This window comes from Musca autumnalis, unplaced genomic scaffold, assembly GCF_047663935.1.
Source record: "Musca autumnalis isolate F117 unplaced genomic scaffold, ASM4766393v1 scaffold_1, whole genome shotgun sequence".
Classification (NCBI taxonomy): domain Eukaryota; kingdom Metazoa; phylum Arthropoda; class Insecta; order Diptera; family Muscidae; genus Musca; species Musca autumnalis.
This window is the reverse complement of record NW_027411644.1, coordinates 181,519,501-181,539,920: the sequence shown is the minus strand read 5'-3', so window position 1 is coordinate 181,539,920 and position 20,420 is coordinate 181,519,501. Positions and strand designations below refer to the sequence as shown.

Genomic DNA, 20,420 nt, shown 5'->3' with positions numbered 1-20,420 from the left:
TTATTGACACTTAAGAACCCTAAATGTTAAATTATAGCCAAATCGGTCTGAAAATGTAGCTAGAACCGTCAAAATACCGTAAATCGGGGGGTACCGTTATATGGGGGCTATACCAAAACGTGGACCTATGTCCACAACTTCTAATATATAAGTTTATTAACACTTAAGAACCCTAAATGTCAAATTATAGCTACATCGGTCTAATAATGTAGCTAAAAACGTCAAAATACCGTATATCGGGGGGTACCGTTATATGGGGGCTATACCAAATCGTGGACCTATGTCCACAACTTTTGTTATATATGTTTATTGATACTTAAGAACCCTAAATGTCAAATTATAGCTAAATCGGTCAAAAAATGTAGCTAAAAACGTCAAAATACCGCAAATCGGGGGGTACCGTTATATGGGGGCTATACCAAAACGTGGACCTATGTCCACAAGTTTCGTTATATATGTTTATTGACACTTAAGAACCCTAAATGTCAAGTTATAGCCAAATCTGTCTGAAAATGTAGCTAAAAACGTCAAAATACCGTAAATCGGGGGGTACCGTTATATGGGGGCTATACCAAAACGTGGACCGATATAGCCCATCATCGAACTTGACCTGCCTGCAAACAAAAGACGCATTTTCCCAAAATTTCAGCGTCCTATCTCCATTTTTGTGGATGCTAGAGTGATTACCACAGACGGACGGACGGACGGACGGACGTGCTCAGATCGACTTAGAATTTTACCCTGATTAAGAATATATATACTTTATAGGGTCGCAAATGAGTATTTCAATGCGTTACAAACGGAAAAACAAACTTAATATACCCTCCATACTATGGTGGAGGGTATAAAAACAACCACAATTTATGGTAACATGGGGCGCCTTCGCCACTGGGGCGGCTACGCCAGTTTAATTAAGATCTATCATCTCCCAAAAGATTGCAGTTGTGTCATCGGTATGATAGCGGACGCGCTAGGTTTTTTGTTTTCAGGGTATTGGGAAAAATAATTATCGTAGGTATTTTTTGTGATATCTTCTTTACCTTTAGTTATATCAAAAACACATTTTATTCCGTTAAAAGACAACTACTGAAGAATATAAATCCCAATAATTCGCATGAAAAAAGCAATTACAACTGTCAATATATTAATATTATGAAATATGTAAGGGATGGGGCGCCTACGCCATGATAGGGGTGTGGTGTGTTAATGTTCGAAATTTGTCATGTTTAATTTAAATTCTTTATTCCGTAGATATGCCACACATAATGTGAAGTTAAAATCAAATATTATCGTAACCGTATCATGTTTTAGTTATATTATGATTATTGTACCTAAATTCAAGGTACCTACTTCAATTAACCGCTAGAATCCGTTACTTTTTGTGAATTTTAAAATCCTTTTTGATTATTCAATAGAAAACATGTTCCTTTATTGCATAATGTTTATATTTTAGGAAGAAGTATGGTAAATTACAGTTTTAGAGTCCGTTGGAGAATGTTCAATATCGATGGCGAAGCTGCCCCATGGGTGGGAAGGCTTCGCCACTTTTTAGACAATTTGTAAATTCTCAAAAATAATATTTTAAAAACAAAATTTATATATCAAAACTTATAGTCAAGATATGCTAATATTTGTACCAAAAGTAATAATTGAAAAAACTTTGACGGTGTCGGTATGAGAACACTTTGAACAAAAACGTGGCGAAGGCGCCCCATGTTACCATATAAATGTGTGTATGCTGGAGTAAGACAATGGGTGAGCGTAAATTTACTCTCGGTCAACACCAGTCAGAGTCTACAGGTTGTGAGCGACAGTAAATTTAAGCTCACGGGAGACCCATTGCCTTAGTCCGGTGTATGTGTATCCGTTTTTGTGGATTTTGGGTTTGTATTTATATTTCATTTAAACAAATATTTATTTGCACCCAAACAAATATTTGTTTGCACCTAAACTTAAACGTATTTGTTTGCAGGGCCCAAACATATGTTATGTTTGGGATTGTTGCAAACATATATGTATATGTTTGCTGCAAAATATGTTTGGGACATATTTTGTAGTTGTACTTTATTAATTTCTGAATCACCTCTTTCTGTGCAGTAATAATGGGAGATTTTCAGCCTACTTATGCATGCCGGTAATCTGTTAATACTTGAGGATTTCTGAGCGAAATCGGGCACTTTTTCAAAAAGTAATTTTCGATTTCCTTTATTATACCCTCAGCATTTAAGCTAACGAGTGTATATAGACTTTTATACGGGCAAAATGTGCCTCATCGAAATAATGATTTGAGACCCCAAATATGTTTGGACGAAATCCGTTTCAGAAAATTTGGAGTCGATTTAGCAATGTCCGTCCGTCTGTCTGTCTGGGTGGTGCGCACGATAACTCTCGAACGGATGAACCGATTTGGTCCAATATTTGGCCTTTGTAATATTATGTCCAAACTTAGTTTAAGCTCGAAGATATCGGTCCACTCCTTCAGGTACCTCCCCTAAAAAAGTTCGAAAATGTGCGAACGATAACTCTTAAAGGTCCATACTTTACACAACGTGAAATTTCTACCAGACACAGATGACTCTTTCGTGAACCTCCAACAGGGAAAAGTTCAGTTTTGGACCTGCTGTCGAATCGTTTTGATTTTTTGTTGTAACAACTTGTATTTGCGACAGTACAAATTTTATTAAGGGCAAGTCCATACTCCCTGAGAAAATAGCCCGAAGTTGTAAAAAAACCCTATGGAACCAAGTGTAGGGGTTGGAGCGCATGACAACTCTCGAACGGATCTGCAGATTGGATCCAAAATTTTGCAATCGTAATATTTTGTATGAACTTAGTTTAAGTTCAAAGATGAGCCATACCGCTCCACTCCTTTTGGAGATTACGTGCATGGTTTCCACATCGTTATATTTAAACGAGACATAGATCAGGTTCCAATATGGACTCAATCGGTACACTCCTTCGGGTACCTCTCGCACAAAATTTCGGAAAAATGCAGTTTAATGGCTGCAATCGAATAGCTTTGATCTTTGTTGTAGCATCTATTATTCGCTGCCATTACGACGGTACAAGTTTTTTTCAGGGACAAGTCCATACTTCCTAAGAAAAAAGCCCGAAAGCTGAAAAAATGCTCGAGATTATATTTTTCGTAGCCAAGTCCATGCTATTATTTTATTAGATAGCTGAAAAAGAAACAACAAATAAAAAACGGATTTGTTCTATTTGGACCAATATTAAAGAAGTTATGAATATTTCTTTGAACATGGTTTTTCCAGAATTTGACTTTTTAAGGCGCTATATCTCTGAAACCGTTAGTCAAAAAAATCTGAAAACACAGCAAAAAAAATAAAGGAAATCAAAAACCACATTTTGAAAAAGTGTCCGATTTCACTCAGAAATCTCCATTTATATATTCCATTTCAATTTACTGTAGCGCCTTAATGTAGGCCCTATATACGTTCGTACTGTACAGTAAAAAATAATATATTTTGTTAAACAAAATTCGAAGAAATTTCTTCTCCACAAAAATTCCATTAAATTTAATCGACGAAGAAAGTCACTTCAATTTCATCTTTGCCAAAGTTAAAGTAAAAATTCTTTTTGGCACTTTAAGAACTCACACACATTTTTGGCAAATATTACATAATTGTTTCTATCATCATTTGTATTTACCTGCTTCGAACTGTTATTTCCATTTCGAATACATTCTCATAGGTATTGCCACAACAACCTTGTGGGATTTTTAATAAAATGTAAAACTTTATCATATAAAATTGTTTAAACAAACAATCTATATACATATATGTTTATTCATATACATATACACACATACACTTGCAATCAGACCCATAATTGCAAGCACAACATTAAAGTTGGTCTCATGAACTCTCATATCTATACCGGATACACAATCATTAGAAATGTACTGCAATTTACTTGCCGGTTTGAATTCATTTACTTGGCATAGACGAGGCACGTTGTGGAAGTGATGTTAAATATTGTGTAAGAATATGTAATAAAATGTTGTAATATGTAACATTTAACTTAATTATGTATTTAATTTGGAACACGAATTTTTATACCCTCCACCATAATATGCAGCGTATAATTAAATAAAATATTCGTCGGAGACCCTATAAAATACATATGGGGATTTCTGCATGAAATCGGGCTCTATTTCAAAATTAGGTTTTTGATTTCCTTTATTTTTCGCCGAGGTGATGCTGCTCATCAGCAAAACATTTTAATATATTTTTAGATTTTTTTAGACTAAACGTTACAGAGATATCGCGCCTTAAAAATGTCGAAACTCTTATAAGTTCTTTAATATTGGTACAAATAGAAAAATTCAGTTTTTATTTTTTTAACTTTTTTATCAGCTATCTAATACAAATTGAACAGTGGGCTTGGATGCAATTTTTGCGATTTAATATTTATTGTGGGTGCCACCGTGGTGCAATGGTATGCACACCCGCCTTGCACGCTAAAGGTCGTGGGTTCGATTCCCCGGCCAGTCAACATCAAACACTTTTCAACGGTGGCAAAATACCCCTCAGTAATGTTGGCGACATTTTCTGAGTATTTCAGCCTTGTACAACTTCTCTACAAGTGGTGTCTTAGACACGCCGTTCGGACTCGGCGATAAACAGTAGGTCCCATATCATTGAGCTAATATGAATCGGGGTGCACTCATTGATATGAGAGAAGTCTCCCCTGTCCCGACTGGGATGTTTGTGGAACAATTATAATATTTAAAATAAATTTTTATCAACGATTGTACTCTTCGATTTTCTTGAAATTATTTTGTATTAAATGAAATTTACGTCCTAGCTGGTAGTGGAATTCAAATAGTTACAATTTTTTCTTAATTTTTTAAAATTTGTTAATGCAAATTTTCCTTTATACCAATGTGAAACATTTGTTATTTAAAATAAATAAAAAAAATTTTAGGAGGTTTGGAGTTTTTTATTTGGGATGACGACTTCTATTTTGTTTTTCAAAATAGTCAGGCTTAATCCCATAATCGTTGTTTTAATATTTTATTAAAACAACATTAATTTATTAGTGAGAAAAAATTGGCGATGTTTACCAAGGGGTAAGGCAGGGAAGACTATAGTTTCAGATCTCGTGTTTCTTTGCTCACGTATCTATTTGAGCGAGCAATTGACGCTTGGGTATAAAAAGTTTCTTGTTGAAAAACAAGAAACAAGGGAACTGATGAAGATCTGTGGCGAGATCTGAAACTATAGTCTTCCCTGCCTTACCCCTTGGTAAACATCGCCAATTTTTTCTCACTAATAAATCAATGTTGTTTTAATAAAATATTAAAACAACGACTATGGGATTAAGCCTGACTATTTTGAAAAACAAAATAAAAAATATTTTTTTACCATTTGCTTTGTTTTTCACCATTTGCTAACCTTAAACAAAGGAAAAGCGGAGTTATTTTTCGATTTTTAAAATGGATAAGCAATTATTGTACCAGCCGGGATTATATGACTGGACATCCGAGCTAAATAATCAAACAAGATGATCATTTTAATGCGAAAGAGGATTTGAATTAGAAATATGCAATTGTTAAACCTATAGCTGGTACACTAATTGCTAAAGCATTCTTAAAATCGCAAAATGATGAAGTAGTTTTTAGTATGTTTAAGATAAATTCCTAAATAAAACAATAATACAAATGTTAATAATTGCAACGTATAATTTTTTTTTTTTTTTGGTAAAATAACATATTTTTCACCGTGGAAAAACTTTATTGACAAATTTTAACAAATTTATAAAAAAATAGTAGTTATTCGAATCCCACTACCAAATAGGACTTAAAATTAATTAATCCTAGATTAATACAAACAATTGCAAGAAAATCGAAGAGTACAATAATTAATAACAAGTAAGAACGGCGTTAAGTTCGTCCGGGCCGAACTTGTTATACCCTCCACCACAAGTTGTATTAAAGTAAAATGGAATAATTAGTTTCCTTTCGTGTATGAAGAAGACTTAATACTAAATTTCAGCAATTTCGGTAAACAATGTGAGGGACCGTTCTATGGGGGCTAATTCAAAACGTCGATCTATACCGACAAATTTCTGACGGAAAGTTTTTAGACTTAAAGAAGACTAAATACCAAATTTCCTATATTTCAGTAAGAGAAGGTAGCTACAACTTAAAAAATACCGAAAATCAAGAAGTACGCTTCTATGGGGATATAGGAAGACGTGGACCTATACTGATAATACTCTTCTGGAATATATTATAACTCTTGGAAGACTAAATAACGAATTTCAGCCATTTTGGTGGGATATTGTCGTCACAATGTTCAGTATTACGAAAATCGGGAGGTACCGTTCTAAGGGGGCTATATCGAAACGTGGACCTATACCGACGAATTCTAGTCGCAAATGGGGCAATATGAAAGCGTAGACCAGTACAGACAAATTTCTGGCGAACTGTTTTATATCACATTGAAGACTAAATACCAAATTTCAGCCATTTTGGTGGAATATTGAAGCCACAACCTTCAAAATACGGAAAATCGGGAGGTACCTTTCCATGGGGGCTATATGAAGGCATGGACCTATACCGACAAATTTAAAGGGGAAGTTTCAGTACCCCCAACGAAGTCTAAATACCAAATTTCAGCCATTTCGGTGGAATATTGAGGCCACAACGTTCAAAATACCGAACATCGGGAGGTACCTTTCTATGGGGCTATATGAAGGCATGGACCGACATTTCGGTGTGATAACGAAGCTAAAACCTTCAAAATACCGAAAATCGGGAGGTACCGTTCTATGGGGCCTATATGAAGGCGTGGACCGATATCGACATAATTCTGGGGGAAAGTTTTATACCCCTAGAGACGACTACGTACCCAATTTCAGCCATTTCGGTAGGATAATGAAGCTAAAACCTTAAAAATACCGAAAATCGGGAGGTACCGTTCTATGGGGGCTATAGAAAGCATGGACCGATACCGACAAAGTTCTCGGGGAAAGTTTTATACGACCAACGTAGACTAAGTACCAAATTTCAGCCATTTCGGTGTGATAATGAAGCTAAAACCTTCAAAATACCAAAAATCGGGAGGTACCGTTCTATGGGGCCTATATGAAGGCGTGGGCCGATACCGACAAAATTGGGGGAAAGTTGTATACCCCTAGAGAAGACTACGTACCAAATTTCAACCATTTTGGTAGGATAATGAAGCTAAAACCTTAAAAATACCGAAAATCGGGAGGTACCGTTCCATGGGGGCTATATCAAAACGTGGACCGATATATCCCATTTTCAGTACCAACCATCTTGCAAGTAATAAAAACTTCTGTACCAAATATCGTCTCTCTATCTTTAAAATTGCAACCTGTATCTTGATTTCAACAGACAGACAGACAGACGGACATGGTTAAATCGACATAGAATTTTATGCTGATCAATAATATATATATATACTTTATAGGGTCGGTCTCCGACGAATATTTCGATGTGTTACAAACGGAATGACAAAATTAATTATACCCTCCATATGGTGGAGGGTACAAAAATTGATTTTAAATATTAAATCGCGAAAATTGCATCCAAACCCACTGTGCAATTGTCTTCTATGTTTTATTAGATAGTTGATAAAACAATAAAAAATACAAAAAAAAAGATTTTTCTATTTGCACCAATATTAAAGAAGTTATTAGTATTTCTTTGCATATACTCGTAGTTTTTAGAGAATTCGATTTTTTCAAGGCGCGATATCTTTAGAACCTTTAGTCAGAAAAATCTGAACATATACTATAATGTTTTTCAGAAATCCCCATATATACATATGTATATTATTTATCAAGATAAAATTCTGAGTCGATCTAGTCATGCCATCCGATCCATCTGCTGTAATAACTCTAGCTTCTACAATAATTGAGAAAATGAAAATGAAATTGTTTGCCCCGAGTGCCTTTTTTCGAAATACAGACATTTGAATTTCCCTGCAGCCACAAAACTTCCCCGCCAAAAATTGTAAGCAAAGGTGCTACATATAACGACATTACCTCCAGATTTTCGAAAATTTTAATGTTCAGCTCAAAGATTGAACCGCCAATATTCGGAGTGCAAGGCGAACGTGCTTACTTACCACTGCACCTTGGTGGCTCCCACGCACCATATCCATCCAAAATTGTCAACATAGGCATTTAAAGTTTGAGGTGGTCAAAAAACTTCTCCACTAAAAAATTTTGGACATAAGCATACATTTTGGAATAGGTTGCATATAACGGTGATCCCGATTTCATGTATTTTGACGTTTTCAGCTACATTTTCAGACCGAATTAGTTAAAAATTGGCATTAACGGTTCTTAGTGGTCAGAAAACTTATCCACTAACAATTTAGGACATATATCCACATATGTCCCCATTTAACGATACCGCCCGATTTCATTTAGCGTTCCAAGTTGTCAACAAACTTATCCATTAACAAGTAAGAACGGCGTTAAGTTCGGCCGAGCCGAACTTGTTATACCCTCCACCGCTAGTTATATTGAAGTAAAATGGACCTTTTGTTTATGAAGAAGACTAAATACCAAATTTCAGAAACTTCGATAAAACAATGTGGCTAACCTTCAAAATACCGAAATTCGGGAAGCACCGTTCTATGGGGGCTATATGAAGGTGTGGGCACATTTCATATGTAAAGTTTCATACCACAAATGAAGACTAAATACCAAATTTCAGCCATTTCGGTGGATTATTGTGGCCACAACCTTCAACATACCGAAAATCGGGACGTACCGTTCTATGGGCGCTATATAATATCTTGGGGAAAGCTGTATACCCCCAACGAAGACTAAATATCAATTTTCAGACATTCTGGAGGAATGTTTAAGCCACAATTATCAAAATACCGAAAATCGGGAGGTACCGTTCTATGGGGACTATATCAAAACGGGGACCGATATAACCCATTTGCAATACCAAACATCCTAGGAGTAATATAAACTTCTATACCAAATTACAAATCTCTATCTTAAAAATTGCGAGCTGTATCGTGATTTTAACAGACGGACGGCGGACGGACTGACAGACGGACATGGTTATATCGACTTAGAATTTTACCCTGATCAAGAATATATATACTGTATAGGGTGTCCGATGAATATTTCGATGTGTTACAAACGGAATGACAAATTTAATTATACCCTCCATATTATAGTGGAGGGTATAAAAATTGTGGATATATGTAGGTCCACGTTATGACATATACCAGTACCGTCCTATTTCAGATATTTTTAAATAGCTGTAATTTAGCAAGTAGGTATGGTTCGTAGTGATCAAAAAATTTATCCGCCAAAAGTTGTGGACATAGGTAAACGTTTTGTAATAGTCCGCGTAAAACTGTACCGCCCTATTTAAGGTATTTGGATTTCAATGGAAATTTAAGGTTTACAGTGATTAAAATAAAAATAAAAATCTTTTCCACCAAAAATTGCGAACATAAGCCTCATATTACGGAACCACCACCAAGTATGACCCCTTTACTTGTTGCAAAAATCTATGTTAGCAAGATCTAAATTCGTCTACAAAATGTAGAGTACTAGTCACCGTGAGCAGGCCTTGCCAATTGAATACCTGAGTTTGAGTACCTGCAGAGAATTGTAGATTTTTCAATAATAGCAAAAACCTCTCAAGGTAATTATAGCTACATTTCCTTTGTATTCTCAGACATGTAAAGCTTCTCTGTACGTGGTGTAGTACTGTCATTTGGACTAGGCAAGAAGGCAGCCTCATATCATCGAGTTAAAAATAGAATCGAATAGCATTTATTGATATTAGTTGCTGATTAATTATATATCACATCAAAAGTCACCTTATATGTGATACATATCCCCCACTAGAACACTTTTTGATAATTTCAGTAACTTTCACATCGGACTTCAGAAGCCACCACAATGAAAAGTCAAAAGAAGAACACAAAGACTTCCATAATATTATGATTATGTGTGTACTGTTAGTCAAGTCAAGTTGAGTTGAATTTAAGTTTTACTTTTACGGTACTACCATTACCACGGACACCACAACTACTGCAAGTAGTTTTAGTACTTCCAGTAACCTTTGGTAAAGTGTAAAAGGGGGCAGAGAAGGCGTAGAAAATAAGGGCACAACTAGTGTTAGTATTACTACAAAAATACCTGTGAGAGAGAGTAAAAAGTTTATATTTTTACTAAAGTTGTGTGCATATGTTTTGTTTTTTTAGTTTATATACACAAACACATACATACATATATTTTAAATATATATGTATGTATATGTTTGCGTTTTGCTATGGCCACTACTATTCTTCCACTTCCATATTCATATAAAATATAAATGAGTTTGGGGGGGTTTTTTCTTGTGCCATGGAGAGCAAACAAAGTAAAGTTTTTACGATGTTTCCTGGCAAACCATAGAAACCGAACGAACCAAAGTTGCATGCAACAGCACTTGAACATGAATGAATGTGAAAAGAGTAAAAACGCTTATGGCCATAATTATTAATTATTGAGCAATCATAGACTTCTGCCCCTTTTTTGCACAAAACAACAACAAAAAATACACAAAATCCAAAAGTGACTTTTCTTTTACCCACAACATTGTGAACAACTAGTTTCACTTTACAGTAGTCGTCGTTCAATTGCTAACTGACATTTTGTGTGATGGTAAAACTTTTTTTGCCCCCCTCCCGTGTCAGTAATGGCAATTGTTGCAATTATCTTTGGCAATTGGATATAACCAATAAATGCTATTTTCGGGCCAAAATGCCATGCCGCAAGAGATATTTGAAAATTGAATGCAATTGAATAATAATGAAGATTACTGACCCTGCAGGGATTTTATTTCTGTTGAATTTGGGGTTTAGATATTCAAATTCGAGAGAAGTTTGCTGATGACTGTTGGCATGGTTATTGTTTTTGTGGCTGTTCTATTGTGGTCGTTGTTCTTGTTGTTGTTGCTTTTACTTACCTACTCTCCATTTTACATTTATTGTCTCTAACTTTACAGTGTGTTTTGAAATCTTCAAATAGTTTTAGGCATTTACGTTCTTGTTGACACACCGATAGGGCATGGTTGCAGGTTGGTAATGCATCAATAGGATATGGATCTTTTTCGGCTGCAAATAAAGGAAGAAGAATTGTTAGAATTTAGTGGAATTAATAAAATAATTTATTAAAGATTATAGAAATAAACATTTGGATGTGGTGTATAATTTTAATTAGTATGGGAAAGGGTTAATCAAGACAAGACTGGTCAAAACTAAGCTATTTATGCAAATATTCTGTAGATAGAAGATCTTTTATGAACAGAATACATTTAATGAAAACTACGAATAGAAGACATTTTGAAGAAAACCCTTAACCGATATAATGCCAAGTTTTCTATAAATGAAAGGTCCTTTCATAGGTCATTTATGGATATAAAACCCTTTATGAGGCATTCTGTCGATAGAAAACATTCAAATTGCCTTCTATAGATAGAATTTGTAGACGTTTTTTTTTTCAGATAGAAGACCTTTCACTGGGTGAGTCACCGTGGTGTAGTGGTACGCACGTCCACCTTGCACTCAGAAGATTTACGGTTCAATCCCTGACTGGAAAATCAAAATTTTCGACGGTGGCAAAACCTCTCAGCGCAAGGTTGGTTTATATTTCCTGTGTATTGCAGCCACACTCTACCATTCATCCACTTCTCTACAAGTGGTATTGTAAAACACGCCGTTAGGACTCGGCCCATATCATTGAACCAATATGAAACGGTGTACACACATTGATATAAGAGAAGTCTCTCTTCGGGGATGTTGTGGAAAAACATATACGCATGACCTTTTTCAGGTCCTTTATATCCTTATTAGGTCCTTTTATATTTCTTTTTGGAAGAGAAGTCTTTCCTTCCAAAAATATAATAAAATATATAATTTTGATATCTTTTGTGGATGGAAATTAATTTTGATGTATTCTGTAGATAGAAAGAAGACTTTCTATGCATGTCTATACATGGCCTTTTACATGTCTTTAATGGCTAAACAACCTTTAATAGATGTTTTATGTATAGGAGATCATTACAGAGGTCTTACAGATAGATTACCTCTTAGAGGTCGTAGAGGAAGAACAGGCCTTTCACAATTCTTTCGAGAGGTGCTCTGTGGATAAAAGCCCTTACATAGGTCAAGTATATACAAACTTCCAAAGGCGTTTTCTGGATAGAATCCGTTTCAGTGAGCTTCGGTTGGTAGAAGATTTTCAAATTGACTTCGACCTTTGGGATGCACAGCTGGGTACAGTAGCAAGCGGTCCAAATTTTTTACTTTTTTCACAAAAATTCTTTCCTGAAGCAGGAACTCCCACGGCAGCGGATTCTTCCTAGTGTACATATGTTTGTATTTGTATCGATTTTCTGCATTGGGAGCAGCATAGCCCGGATTCCTGCTACCGATTTTTTGGTCCGTGATGGGATGTGCTGTATTTGTTACATCCGCCTCCACCACACTCAAACTTCGAAGATATGCAATATATGCGGGTAGCAGGTGCAACTCAGGGGTTACTCCGGACTCGTCCTTGTGAGGCAATACGATATGGATGCATGTTGATGCATGCTGCGTAAATTCAGCCGCCAGTGAGTCATCGTCATCACACTAAGGGAAACCTCCACAGTCCCCCTAACAGTTCCAATTCCTGAAAATCAGAGGTACGTCATCCGTTTTAGAAATAGGACATTGAACTAGGTTGTTCAATTGGCCAACTCTAGGTAAAATCGAGGGAATATAGGATTTTATAAGTCGGAAGAATATCATGGTTGCGACGGTGCAGGAAACCAAGGCCAAGAAGAACTCAGCTTACAACCTTGTGATGGTTTCAATGTACTGAGGAAGGGTCACACCAGAAGTGGGGATGGGGGATTAGCTTTGATATTGCGCCAGTCTGCTCAATATAGACTTCTCTCTCGCTTGAGCCTGGATCTAATAACCCGTACATGGAATGTAGGTAGCAGTCAGCTGTGGAACTGCCGAAGTAGATTTGCTTTACGTATATATTCCTCCGGTAAATGTAGCTGTACTCCATGTAATAAATCCAACATTAGCCTGATTTTGGAAGCTCAAAACCGATTGGTCTTGGGAGACTATATTGTTCATTAGGTCCTCGAAAACTGCCCAGTGGTGTATAGTGCTCGATGAGCAGATTTATAGCCCTATGTTTTGCACTGTAAATGAGGACTCCCTACCAGAATCAGCAGAAAGTTCGCCAGATATAACTTAACCGTGTAACATAGTCTGACAAATAGCGTCACCTGGCAACCCGCCATTTCTCGTGGGTCAGACCATCTTCCCTAAATTGTCTGCATCTTCCGACCGCCAGATTTCCTCACCTCTGAATGCCACACTTTCACCAGTCATGGAAAGCTAGTTGGCATAGTTTCAGAAAGTTCACTAATCACGGCTTCAGAGATCTGCCCAACCTTGTTGATGTTCGGGTAGCAGAGAGGGCGTTCGGAGACATCATCACTACTCCAGCCGCTCGCTATATACCTACCGGAGGAATATCCGAACTTAGACAACATTTCCCAGCAGTGGCTACGGAATTAAAAACTGAGCGTGATAAGCTTCTTCGTGCCAACACCAGTGATCCTAAGGAGCTGACTCTGGAAGTTAACAGGTTGTTCAGTGGGCATAAACGGAGCAAGTAGGTAAATCATCTGGAGAGTTGCAACATTGGAGCCGGAATAAGTGAATCGAGGAAAGTAGGAAGATAGGACCTCAGTGCTGTTTGGCGACGTTACTTTGGCTGATGCGAAGAGGTGTGCAAGTTTTTTCAATCGACTGTTTGTCAAGCAGCCTGGGAGTGTCAGGGCGAAGAGTACTACGTCGCATTAGATCACTTCCTGCCGAGAATGTACCACCACAATTTACAATGGATGATGTTGCAAATGTCATCGGGAACGCTAAGTTATTCAAAGCGTTGGGCTCTGATGGAATCTAATGCTGAAACGGCTGGATGTATCGGAAGTCAAGTATCTCAATAAAGTTCTCAACTTGTCGCTGTCCCGAAGTCTGAAGCCAAGCAACGATGTCAGCAAAGATGAATCGTACACAGCGATTTCGCTTTTGTCGCCCTTAGCAAAGACCCAAAGGCTTCAATCCTTCCCAGCGTCAGAAATAGCTATCCAGTTGTCGGTAATCAGCATGGGTTTCATAAGCATCACGCCAACAGTGCTGCACGCCATCTCCACACATATTAGTAAAGGATTCAACCAGAGCAAGCCGTGCGATAGTCCTGGTGGTGTTCGATAGTGTTGGTGGTTTTCGACTTAGCCAAAAAAAAAGCCTTTCATACTATCAAACACTCCACGCTTTCTGAGGACATCGAGCAGACGGTAGTCTCCGGCCAAAGCCCCACATAGAGCGGTACCTCGCGATTTTCGATATTTTGAAGGTTTTTCGATATTTTGAAGGTTTATCAAGATGACTGAAATTTAGTATTTAGTCTTCTTTAGGGCTACAAAACTTACTCCCATAAACCTGTCGATATAGGATCTCATGCCGATATAGACCCCATAGAACGGTAACACACCTGTGTTCTTGTTGATACCATACGGTGTTGCATTTGAATCGACTTTTTTCCCTCTGTGTAAGGAAGTACTACATGTCTGCTTTCCTACTTTCAAATTCTATTTTGAATCCCATTGCCCTAAATATTTTAAATACATGAACGCTCTTAATTTTCATTTTAATGCATTTCCATAATATTATAATTTTAAATCCTTTTAGAATTAAAAATATTTTCCTTTTTAATGTTTCCTTTTTTAACAAAATAAGATAGTTTTAGGGGAATTTGCACACATGTACATAATTATGTACAACTATTCCAAATTTTGCAAGAACAATAAATTTCCCTGTCTATTTTTTGTCTGGTGAAATGTATTTGTACAAAACTTTTTATGTTTCCAAGTGAATCATTATCATATGCCAGTAGCAGCTAGAAGCTAACATACAGGTTGTTAGGATTTATGTCCTGCCTAGATTTCCTCAGCCGGGTTTCAGAAATGTCGAAAAAAGTCATTGTTTTACAAGTGACTGTAGCACAAACACTTAAGGAAACAATTTTACATATGTATGTGAGTGAATAAGTTCCTTCTTTTGTATTTTTGTTTTCGTTAGTTTTTCTACACACTGCTTGTCAGGATAAACAATAGAACACTTATGTTAAATAATTGTAACCATTGTTTGTGTTATTCTATAGTACACAAACACACACACATATCCTCTCATGTTGGGGGAGGTAAGCAAGTAACTAGGTAGATACTTGTGGAAAAGTTTTACTTTCGCATTCACTCAAGAATAACAAATGAGCCAACAAAAGAAGAAACACATGAAATCTTAAAAGGGTTTGTTGTTGTTAACATTTGTTATTGTTGTTTAAGATTTCAGTTTTCATCATAATGTTAACGGAAAGGATGGAAATTAATAAGTTATTTTTTAATGTACTTTCGAACTTACCTTTCTTAAGCACAAAACCACACGGATGATCGAATAAGAAATCTCGAAAATGATTACAATCAGGATCCATACCCGGTTCCTTGCACAGGCACGTGGGACGAAAGAATTGAAAGGCTTGCAGGGTTCTTAAAGCCGCTTGGCATTTTGTAACGGTTACTGTACTGCAGGATACTGAAAGGAAAATAGAAATAATTACCAGTTTTTTAAATACTTGTACAAAAGCGTATTTTTTAACATTAAAAGCTTATCCTAAACCTTAAAATTAAGCGTTTAAAATATAAAATTATTGACTGCATGACCAGGAGAAGGAAGTATAAGTCGGCTAATGTTAATTTTGAGTTATTTGGTATCATGTACATTTATTATTTGGAAGGGCTAACCTAACCGCAAAGCCTTAAAAGTGAATATCTCTTTCTCAAGTTTTAGACATGTGGCTGCTTCGATGGGTTGTAGCCACAAAGCTACTGGAGTTAGTTGAGTAGGTTAGTTGAAAAAGAGCCTGTGTCGCGTGCTGGGCAGATGTTTCGCACGGTGCCATCGAACATTGCCCTATAGGAATTTAGACAGCTGCACCATACCGAGCTTAGTTGAGTCAAAACTACTCTGGTTTGAATACTATTTAAACCTGATTCATACACTTGTTGATCTAGGGGTTCTCTATTGTAACGTTGGACCTCTCTTTCAACATCATGAAGATCCCTCCTGTCATGCCTGCGTGGCTCTCAGGGTAACTCCGAGCAAATACTACAATGAGAGAATGTTATTGTGTTGATGTGCTGTAAGAATCTTTGTCTTCTCATGTGGATGGTCCACTGAAGACATGAGGAGGCACATTGTTGTAGTTCCAAAATGGCGTTCTGATAGGTTTACATATTTTTACATCCCGCTGCACTTATTTTCTCGGACCACACTGGTGCCGCAGACCGACCTGTCACGTTATGTGAATACAAGGTTTCTTTATCTACCCCAAGTGCTGCCGGCTAGGGACTTGAGGACCTTGTTCCTACATCTCAGCTTGCCGCAGATAGCTGGGTACCACCGTGGATAATTGGTAGACGGAATTCTGCTACCATCGACCACGACCAAACCAAATAGGAATTCAGCCTTTCACAAAGACATCAGGAAAGGTACTGGTTCCAAGATCTTACAATCATCCGCAAACGATACGATCTCAATGCCGTGGAATACAGAAGAGGTCGAGGTTAAACAGTTCCGGAGATATCATCCCACCTTCGGGAAACTCCCTGTTTTAATTAACGGGGTTTGGACTTCTTGGTCATGAATTCTACCTACGACTGGCGGCCACACATATAATTGATTTGACAGTATCAAAAGCTTTTAGTAAGCCGAGTGCCACAATCACTGTCCTATCACAAGCATTGGTCTGGTTGAGTCCTCGACTAATACGTGTGGAAATGGCATGCAGTGATGTTGTCGTGCTGTGCTACTTACGGGACACATGCTGATGATCGGCAACTGGTAAGCTATTTCTGACTTTGTGGAGGATTAAAGCCTCAATGGGCCATGCTACGGGCGACAAACGCTAAATCAGTCTGCATGATTCACCTTTGCTGGCTTCAGCAGCGCGACCATCCTGTCCATTTTTCAGACATCGGAAACGATGTCGATGGTAAGCGGATGTGAAGCAGGAAGAGATCTAATGCGACGTAGTACACGACAAACAGTCGATTATAATACTTGCGCACCTCTTCGGATCAGTCAGCGTAACTTCGCCAAACGTTCATTAGGGCCCACCGCTTTGGATGATTTAGCATTCCTGATGACATTCGCACCTTACTCTATTTTAAATTGCGGTGGCTTATCCTTGGCAGGAAGAGTTCTAATGCGACGTAGTACTCTACCCTTCATCCTGTCACTCCCTTCGGATTAGTCAGCGTAACTTCGCCAAACTTTCGAGAGTTACCTCCAATGCTGCATCTCTTCAAATGATTTAGCCACTTGTTCCGCTTATGTTCACGGACCAACCTGTTAACTTCCAGTGTAAGCTCCCTGATTCATCACGCGCAGTTCCAAATATCGTCGCCTCTGCTGTAAAATTTGGTTTCGACCCGAAGGTATATCACGAGCGGCTGCAGCAGAAATGATGTCTAAGAACGTCGTTTGCTAGCCGAAAATCAGAAGGGTGGGACAGATCTTTGAAGCGGCGATTAGTAAACTCTCTGATTTCACATGATTGATGAAAGGTTCAGTCGTGATGAAATCGAGCGGTCTGCTGGATATAATTATGGGGAGATGGTTTGACTCAAGTGAAACGACTCCTTTCCGAGAATTGAATGCCACAACTTATGATGAGCATTAAAGCCCAGACCAGACGATTATGTACTTCTAAAAGCGAACTAATGTTTTGGCCAATAATCTGGAGTACAGCTATAAATCAGTGGGATGTGTACGTTAAGCAGTTCTAGCTCGGCAGTTCCACACCAGACTGCTACACCCATATATTTCATAGGCTCAAGCGAGAAAGGTCTGCGCTGAACTGTACTGAAACTTCAAGACGCTGAGCTCCACTCACATTATTGTAAAATCTGAAAAATTCTCTGTACTGATAGCGACATTTTGTAGCATGGATATGAATTCCCTTAAACCGTATACCGTCAAATGGCTGATATTTATATGCCCTATTGGCGGGGACATTTTTGTCCATCCTATTGGTTTGACTATATAGGTCGATATGTTTTACTATAGCTATGCCGGTCAGCTGGTAGTGGTTCATGCGACGCCGGTATTTGCCATCAAAGCATATTGGTTCATAAATCTTTCAAAGAATTTCTCTCCAAAACACACCAACTTCTGCTTCATCTGCTTTCGCAGGCACCCATGCTTCGGATCATACATACTTACGGGTAGTAAGTGCCTGGTTTAGTATGATTTTTGTTTAAAGGTAGATGGTTTTGCTTTACTAACCCGACGGTCAGCCCAATTTTTGTATCGTTATTATGGGTCAACACGCGGCACGTGTTCGTTCCCGACCTTTAACTGGCGTTGAAGGCAGTTGCATAGGTGGCAACATGACACACAATTTGAACTTTTACGAGTAAATTATTCAAAAAATGTTTAAAAATTGTCATTTCTGTCCGAATTCCCATCCTTGAGGATAGATAAATTTAATTGATTTCTCTTTACATGTTTACTTGTATGAAGGTAACTACAGTGTCGGAAAAAAAGAAAAGAAATAATTAATTTTCGGAAAGTGTAGCTTAAACCAGGGTTTCGGAGTCGAGGTATTTTTGGCTCGACTCCAGACGATTTTTTTTCACGACTCCGGCTCCGACTCCGGGTCGACTCCGAGAGTGAATTCCTATACCAATAAAAATGAATAAAATGTGCACAATTTTTTAAATGTTTCCTATATTTTGGCCTATATAACTCTAGCTCGAAAACTAAGAAACCAATTGTCATATATTTGTGTGGCCGATTTCGAGAAAAACACAGCTTATTTGCTGCATACAAAATAAAATTACCGAAATAAAAAAAAAAAATTTACCGAAATACATAAACATACTGTCTTTTTTTTTTTGAGAAAATAACGGGTAAAACTGATAAAGGACAATGAAAACGTGACAGTTGGATATGGGAAAGCTACATATAATTTTCTGTGGAACATTTTTGTAGAAAATTTCATTTTGTTTTACTTTTTGAGTTCAAGAAAAAAAAGGACATGGAAGGAACTGTGCTAGAAGGGCAGCATATTCGACAGAAAGGTCCCTCATCCTATTTAACTGAAAACATGTCATCTAAAATAGATGAAACTATATCCCCAGAGAGATATAAAGCTATTTTCTCAATGATTGATGGGGGTCAATCAAAAATGCATTATGTCATAACCCAGAAATTGCAGCTATTTTGGGGTTCTCAATTGGGCTTTCATTCTGAAAAGGAATTTTTCCACCCCCAGATCTTGACTTCCGTTTTGTATCACAGGGTATTCGTACGATTTTCCATAGAGACCACCATGTTTCTAATAGAAGACAAGGATGACTTCTCAAAAAAAAAAAAAAAGAAAAGAAGATGACAATACCAATAGACCTTTGTGAGAAGACCAGTAAGAAAGAGGTTAAAGGTCCAATCTTAATACTATTATCATAGAACTTTACTTTTGTTTGCAAAAATGTAGACTACACTTCAGGGGATAATAGATATCCTGTGAATGGTCTTTAACTTAGTATAATATAGCATTTGCATATATGTTTTCTTATACCTTTCTTTTAAAATAAATAATGATTTTTAAAAGAATTTTCTTGCTCCAAATTGCATGTTATATTTCTATAACGTGGAAAAAAATTTTCCCGGAGTCGGAGTCGAGTTATTTTTTTCGACTCAGACTCCGACTCCAGCAAAATTCCTCGACTCCGACTCCGAAACCCTGGCTTAAACCATCACAATACTGAGAATCGGGCGGTACCGTTATATGGGGGCTATACCCTAACGTGGACCCATGTCCGCAATTTTTGGTGGAGTTTTGTAACCACTAGAACCCAAACCATAAAATGCCGAAAACCGGGAGATACCGCTATAAGAGGGCTATACCAATACATTACCCGATATTGTTCATATTCATCCAAAAATTATTCTACAGCATCTTCTGGCCAAATACAAAGTCGCTTAGATTTAAAAATTATTTTGTCGACGGCGAGAAAAAAACCATTTATATGGACAAAACAATGAAAACACCAAGACCCATCTGAACTGTAGTGTCCAAAAATGGCGGACTGTGCTGTTTTTTGATGAATCTAAGTTTAATTTAAAGGATTCAGGTGGCATAATGCGTGAACCAAATGGGCAAAGATTAAATCCCAAATATTGCAAAGGCACTGTAAAACATGGGGGCATGAACATGGTCTGATATTTTTCTCGGAGCAAGGGATTGGACCTATCGATAAAATTAATGGAATA

General features: G+C 37.4%; 1 protein-coding gene across 2 annotated transcripts in view; it reads right to left on the bottom strand.

Annotated features, from left to right (window-relative positions):
• The window catches only part of Gfrl (Glial cell line-derived neurotrophic family receptor-like), a 618,264-nt gene that overhangs the window by 193,878 nt on the left and 403,966 nt on the right, over positions 1-20,420 (bottom strand). For both annotated transcript variants that reach the window (XM_073959142.1, XM_073959143.1), the window contains exons 4-5: positions 15,507-15,677; positions 10,982-11,129 (exon numbers count right to left, since the gene is read on the bottom strand). In XM_073959142.1, coding sequence (XP_073815243.1) covers positions 10,982-11,129; positions 15,507-15,677 — 319 coding nt within the window. The remainder of the gene's footprint in view (positions 1-10,981; positions 11,130-15,506; positions 15,678-20,420) is intronic.